Source organism: Prosopis cineraria, unplaced genomic scaffold (assembly GCF_029017545.1).
Source record: "Prosopis cineraria cultivar Desert tree isolate PC_DT_omini unplaced genomic scaffold, ASM2901754v1 PC11, whole genome shotgun sequence".
In the NCBI taxonomy this organism is placed as follows: domain Eukaryota; kingdom Viridiplantae; phylum Streptophyta; class Magnoliopsida; order Fabales; family Fabaceae; genus Prosopis; species Prosopis cineraria.
The window spans coordinates 18,104,517-18,112,379 of NW_026555342.1; the positions used below are offsets into that span (position 1 = coordinate 18,104,517).

The following is a 7,863-nucleotide window of genomic DNA, read 5'->3' on the forward strand; positions in this document are numbered from 1 at the left end:
TAAGTACCCTCAATGGGTAGCAAATATTGTCCTTGTTCTAAAAAAGGATGGCAGGGTTAGAATGTGTATTGACTACCCCGATCTAAATAAAGCCAGTCCAAAAGATGATTTTTCTTTACCACATATAGATGTCTTAGTTGATAACACAGCTCGAAGCCATAGGTATTCATTCATGGATGGATATTCGGGATATAACCAAATCCTTATGGATGGGGAAGACAAAGAAAAAACAACCTTTATCACACAATGGGGTACATATTGCTATCGAGCAATGCCTTTTGGGCTAAAGAATGCAAGGGCAACCTACCAACGAGCAATGGTGGCTCTTTTTCATGACATGATGCATAAGGAGGTTAAAGTGTATGTCGATGATATGGTTGTTAAGTCTGCTAAAGGGGAAAGTCATGTTTCAGTACTTAGGAAGTTATTTGAAAGGTTGTGAATGTACAAACTTCGATTAAATCCCAATAAGTATGTCTTTAAAGCTTTATCAAGAAAGTTGTTAGGGTTCATTGTCAATCAAAAAGGAATCGCTGTAGACCCTAATAAAATAAAAGCAATACAAAATATGCCTCCTCCCCAAACAGGAAAAGAGGTTTAGAGCTTCTTAGGGAGGTTAAACTACATTGCGAGATTCATGGCTAATTTAACTTCAATTTGTGAGCCAATATTCAAGCTATTAAAGAAGAATTCTATAAAAAAATGGGATGATAATTGCCAACAAGCATTTGATAAAATTAAGGATTACTTGTCAAGCCCCCCAATTTTAGTTCCACCAACACCAGGATGGCCACTAATCCTTTACTTGACAATATGTCCCAATTCTATGGGAGCTATGTTGGGGCAACATGATGAATCTGGGAGAAAAGAACAAGCAATCTATTACTTAAGTAAGAAGTTCAATGATTGTGAATCACGTTACCAAATGATTGAACGTACTTATTGTGGTCTCGGATGGGCTACCAGGAGATTAAGGCAACATATGTTGCATTACACTACGTGGATGATTCTAGAATGGATCCACTCAAGTACATCTTTGAGAGCCTACATGTAGCTGACAGAGCCTCTAAATGGCAAGTAATATTATCTGAGTATGACATAAAATATCAGACTCAAAAGTCTATTAAAGGGAGTACAATAGCTGATCACTTAGCGAAAAACCCTCTAGATAGACATGAACAGTTGAATTTCCAATTCCCAGATGAAAACATATGTTTCACAAAAGAAGACCAGGATGAAGAGGGTAGGACAATCCAGTGGGAGATGTATTTCGATGAAGCTGCAAATATACATGGGAATGGTGTTGGAGCCATAATGGTATCCCCGAGTGAGAAGCAATTCTCGATGGCCATTAAGTTAGGGTTCAAATGCACTAATAACATGGCGGAATATGAGGCCTGTATTAACGGTCTTCGAGCTACCATTGACCTTAGCATAAAAAGCTTAGAAGTTTTTGGTGACTCTGCTCTCATAATTTATCAAGTAACTGGTGAATGGTGAACTAAAGATCCAAAGTTGATCCCTTACCAAGAATATTTAACAAGTATGATCAAACAATTTGAAAAAATTAATTTCCATCATATGACTAGAGACAAAAACCGTTTTGCTGATGCTTTAACTACACTAGCAGCCATGATTCAACTTGACTGTGGAGTCTATCTCTAACCTATCCAAATCAAGTCTAGAAGATTGCCAGCATTTTGCCTGAATATTGAAGAGGGAAGTGATGACCAACCTTGGTACCATGATATTAAGAGATATATAGAAAATGAAACTTACCCAGAAGACGCTACTCAAAATGAAAAGAAGACCATTAGGAGGTCAGCCTTGGGTTTCTTTATTACCAATAATACATTGTATAAGAGGAGCTTTGATGGGACCTTATTACGTTGTGTGGATTCAAAGGAAGCACAAAAGGTATTAGAGGAAATCCATGAAGGTATATGCGGCACACATGCAAACGACCATACAATGATTAAGCAAATTCAAAGATGCGGCTATTACTAGGCAACGATGGAGAAGGACTGTATTAATTATGTTAGGAAATGTCATAAATGCCAGATCTATTCTGATAAGATTAATGCTCCCCCTATGCAATTGCACAGTCTAGTATCTCCATGGTCATTCTCCATGTGGGGGATTGATGTCATTGGCCCAATTAGCCCAAAGGCCTCAAATAGTCATCGCTTCATCCTCGTGGCCATTGATTACTTCACTAAGTGGGTGAAAGCCAATTCTTTCACTAATATCACTCAAAAAACTTTCATAAAATTCTTGAAGACAAGTATCATTATAGATATGGGTTACCTAAGAGGATTATCACTAACAATGCACCCAATCTCAATGGGGCAACAGTTCAAGAGTTGTGTGACCAATTCAAGATTAAACACCATAATTCAGCACCATATAAGCCATAAATGAATGGCACAGTTGAAGCAGCTAATAAGAATATTAAGAAGATCATTAGCAAGATGACTGTAACTTATAAAGATTGGCCTAAAATGCTTCCTTACGCATTACATGGGTATCAAACTACCGCACGTGCCTCAACTAGGGCAACCCCTTATTCTTTAGTTTACAGTATGGAAGCTATCACTCCAATTGAGGTAGAAATCCCTTCTTTATGAGTATTGGCTGAAGCAGACTTGGATGAAGGTGATTGGATAAACACTCGATTTGAACAACTGAACATGATTGATGAAAAAAGACTTACTGCAATGTGTCATGGGCAACTTTATCAATTAAGGATGGCAAGAGCTTTTAACAAAAAGTTATGACCTCGAAAGTTTAAAGAAGGAGATCTAGTTCGTAAAAAAGTATTGCCGAACCAAGAAGATTATTAAGGTGAATGGGCTCCAAACTATGAAGGTCCATACATCGTGAAGCATGCTTTTTTAGGCAGTGTGCTAATCCTGACAAACATGGAAGGCTAAGAATTACCAAGGCCTACTAACACAGATGCTGTTAGGATATACTATGCTTAAAAAAAAGGCTCGCTAGGTGAAAAACCTAAAAGGGGGCCTAGGCAAAAGTAAGAGCAAAAAAAAAAGAAAAGAAAAAGAAAAAGAGAAAGAGAAAAGGAAAAAGAGCTTGCTAGTTGAAAACCTGAAAGGGCGGCCTAGGCAAAAGTTAGAAAAAAAAGCTCGTTAGGTTGAAAACTCAAAAGGGCAGCCGAGGAAAAAGTTAGAGTAGAAAAAAAAAAGAGGCTTGCTAGGTTGAAAACCTAAAAGGGCAACCTAGGCAACAAATTAGAGCAAAAAAAAAGCTCGCTAGGTTGCAAATCGAAAGGGGCAACCTAGGCAAAATTTAGAGCATTAAGAAGATAGGTTGAAATCTTAAAAAGGCAATCTAGAGCAGATCAGAGGCCTAAAGACTATCGAATTACCGACATTACCTCTCATTGTGACTATCCAGGCAATGTTTCCTTTGGAATAACTCAGTCATCACTCATAAAGTGCATATCTTTGGCAACAAAGCAAGACACCCAAAGGGATTATACAGATCACGAGTAAAGGACATCCTATTAGCATTACAAATCTTTCATTATTAGGTAACTAAATTTACCCTACAGTTGTCTAACACTTTCTCCATATTTTGGCATACGTTCGCATTGTGATCTATCAGGGTCATTTCTTTTAAATGAATCCCTCTCTTTGTTGATTATGTTTTGCCTCTTTCTTTGAATAGCATAATAAATTTGGCACTCTTAGTTTGTATAAGAGCATATCATTAATAAAAGAGCACCTTTTTGTCTCAATAAATGCTCATGGTATTGCACATAGTATACTCTACTCCCTATTAACTAGTACAGTTTCAGGTGCATTAGTAGTACTTGCACTTAAAGATAGATTTTGGAGTCGAAAGGCCAATCGAATTTAACATATATTGGGGGATCATGAGCAGCAGTGCCTATAAGGATAAGTATAACTAAAAAGAAGTCCTAATCAAACATAGAAGCAGTCGGGTTCTGGTTAGGTGTTTATCAAAGAAGGCAATGTTGCATATTGGGTTTTCCCTTTTCTTTCTTTCTTTTCTTCTATATTTCTTCCTTTTTTTTCTTTTCTTCTTTTTTCTTTTTTTTTTTTTTTTTTTTTTCTCTTTCTTCTCTTTCCTCTTTTAATTTTTATTTGCTTGTTACCATTATCTTCATCATCATCATCATCATCATCATCATCATCATCATCACTATTGCCATCACTATCACTATCATTATCATCATCATCATCATCTTCATCAACATCATCATCGTTATCACTACCATTAACATGCCTTTCAAAGCCCTATAATGACAGGCACCTTGAAGCCTAGTAACGGCTGGCACCCCGAAGCCCAGTAACGGCTGGCACCCTTTTAAAACCCTGTAACGGCTGGCACCCTTTAAAAGCCCTATAATGACAGGCACCCCAAAGCCCAGTAACGGCTGGCACCCTTTCAAAACCCTGTAACGGCAGGCACCTCGAAGCCAAGTAACAGCTAGCATCCTTTAAAAGCCCTGTAACAACAGGCACCCCGAAGCCCAGTAACGGCAGGCACCCTTTCAAAGCCCTATAATGGCAGGCACCCTGAAGCCCAGTAATGGCTAGCACCCTTTCAAAGTCTTGTAACGGCAGGTACCATAAAGCCCTGTAACGGTGGGCACCTTAAAGCCCAGTAACGACTGGCATCCCTTCCAAAGCCTTGCAACAACAAGCACCCTAAAGGCCCAGTAATAGTTGGCACCCCTTTTAAAGCCCTGTAATAGCAGGCCCCACAAAGCCCAGTAATGACTGGCACCTCTTTTAAAACCCTGTAATGGCTGACACTCCTTTCACTTTCTTCCATCCACTTTCCCCCCTAAGAACCACGTAAAGAGGGGCAACAGACATGACATTTTGTCTAAATGCCTTTCAATGCTTATGATAGTATGAGGGGGTTTCTTATTACAATAATTTGTCTTGGTCGGACAAATACATGTTCTTATCTTTACTTGCTTCTTAGGTGAGAATTTTAGAAAAATACATTCACTCCTCTCACCTATGAAACAAGCAAAGAGGGGCAACCGTAAACACTGTATTTTGCCCGAGCTTTCAAGTGTAAATTAAAACTTAATAAAAACATGATAAATCAAATAAAGGAATAAAAAAGGAAGGGCTTTTATGATAATAATAACAATAATATTTTTTACCCCAAATTCCCTTAATTATAATCCCATTAAAGTAGACTTTTTTAAAAATAAAAATTTAGAATATTTGAAATCTGATTTGAGAAAATTGTGCCTTGACTGAGATTTTTTTTAATTAATTAAGAAAAAATCTGAAATCTCAAATAATAAAGAAGATTCAAAATAAAAATTGCCTTTTTTGTTTGATCCTATTATTAAATAAGAGAACCCTAATTAGCACCTTTAAAAAGGTAGAGAAGAGATTTGAGAGGAGGACGGAAGGAAGGGATGAAATTGACACTCAAAATTCATTATCCTTCAAGTGCAAGCATTTAGGAATTGATCAAAACGTTTGCTTAGGTAAGACAATGCTCTTGGTGATGTCATGCTCCATTTGGTCAATTCTCCCTGTGCGTAATACGTTTCTCATTCCTTCAATTGATATCACTCACAATTTCCTTTTGGCTTGCTTTTCTTTTACCTGTGCATTCCTATACCCGTAGTAATTGATATCATTGTGGTTGATCTTAGTATGGCTGTTCGATTCTGCTTAGGCATGTGGTGTCTGGGCTGTCAAGGTGGTTATTTGATGACAATTTATTATGTGGTAGAATGAGTTTGCCATTAATTTATTTGTATCAATCCTTATTTTAGACGAGATAATCATTCACTTTTATTTTCTTAAAAAGAAAATAAAAGAAATGAGTCTCAATGATAATGCATTTTTCTAAACCTTTAAAATAAAGAAAGATCCATGAGTAATACTAAATCACTGTAGGTATTTGATGTATTGTGAACAATACTAAATCATCGCAGATATCAATTTTTATACTAAAAGTTCATAATTAAATTATTTTATAGGAATTTCATTTTGGAAATCCTCTTAGAGTTTGCCATGAGTGATACTAAATCACCTTGAATTCCTAAAAAAAATATCAAAAGAAAAAACTGTGAATGACACTAAGTCATCGCATGTATCAAATTTTATATTTAGAATTTTAAAATTAAATTATTCTATAGAAAATTCACTTTGAAAATTTCTTTAAGATTTGTCATGAGTAATACTAAATTACCGTGTACATATAGAAGCATCAACTAGTGGACTGCGAGTGATACTAAATCACCGTAAGTTCCAACATTTGTTAAATTTTCCTCTCTTATGAATTATTAAAATAATAAAATAATAAAACTTTTAGCATATTTTAGGTTACGCCAATCACCGTGGATTCCTAAAAATGTCAAATGAGATACCATGAATGACACTAAGTCCTCACAAGTATCTAATTTTATATTTAAGGTTTCAAAATTAAATTATTTTATAGCAAATTCACCTTGAAATTTCCTTTAGGGTTTGCCATGAGTGATATTAAATCACCGTGTGCATTTAGAGTGTCAACCAACAAATTGTAAGTGATACTAAATCACCGCAAGTTTCGATACTCGTTATTTTCCTTTTATCCAAAGGTACTTCCTTATGTCAATTTTTTATTTAAAAATTAATATAATTATGTCACACAAAATAACCTTCTCTTCATTAAATAAATTAATAAAAAAATTAAAAGAAAACCTAAATAATAACATTCGAACTACGTGAACTTTGATTCCCATCACAAATACGTAGGCCCTAGGCTTTAATCCTAGGTCAAGGCCTTGCATGTAAATAAATAATTTATTTTTTTTATTTTTTTACCTTTATTTTTCATGTGCAATAAAGCATAACTAAGATATTATTAAAAGGTCAATTAATTTACACAATCAACTTAAGGTAACCGTTCTTATGAACGGGTGTCATAGGGTGCCTAATACCTTCTCCATGCACAACTGACTCCCGAACCCTATTCTGGTTATTATAGACAATTTTATTTTTTAAAAAGTTTTTAAAATTATCCTTTTAAATTTTAGTGGTGACTCCTACATTTATTGATCCTTCCTTTTCGGGGAGATCACGATCCGGGCGTGACAATATGTCTAAATATAAATTGTAAAGTTAATCTCTACCTATTAAAATTTAATAGCACTTAAATAAAAATTATTAGACTAAATGATAATTAAGATTTTTTTAAGCTTGGAATAAGAATTGTAGTAATGGTGGTGGTTGAATATTACCTGGTGTTGTTGGTTATCTAATAGAAGTTGTTGAAGGGTTTAGTGGAAACTTAAGGGATTAATGAGAAATTTAAAGAATTATTAAAAAGTTTAAATGTTAATTTGTTTATTATAAGAAGGGATAGTCATAATGACATGAAAATTATTGGATTATTATGTGTTAGATTAATTTGGAGCATTATTGACATAAGAAAGAAATTTAAGGAGTCTGACTATAAGATTTTTTGGAAACTCAGGTGAGTAGATAGCGTTTCAAATATAGTTCTAATAATGTATTTATAAAAATTTCTTTATTTGAATTTTAATATTATTTTCTTTGTGAATTGTATTAATATCTTTTTCAATTCAATTTTTATAATAATTGTTTTATTAATTATTCTATATTGAATCTACCAATGATTGATTTTATTACAGCTTCATTATTTAATTTCATGTTTGATATGAACATGAATTTGGACAATGGGGAATTAATAGTTAAATGATATGGTTGGAGATAAAAGTTTTGATATTGCTTTCTTACTCTATACACGCTTGGTTTTTATTAAGGGGGACTGAGTTTAAAATACTAGTTATTAATGGTAGTTTTATTAGCCCTTGACGCGCCATAGCACACCTAG

The 7,863-nt window shown here is 34.7% G+C and overlaps 1 protein-coding gene across 1 annotated transcript; it reads left to right on the top strand.

The window, feature by feature from the left end:
- Positions 1 to 954: 954 nt before the first annotated feature.
- LOC129286246 (uncharacterized) lies at positions 955 to 1,500 on the top strand. Its single transcript, XM_054922252.1, has one exon. The coding sequence runs from the start codon at positions 955 to 957 to the stop codon at positions 1,498 to 1,500; it is 546 nt and encodes a 181-aa protein (XP_054778227.1).
- The last annotated feature ends 6,363 nt before the right edge of the window (positions 1,501 to 7,863 follow it).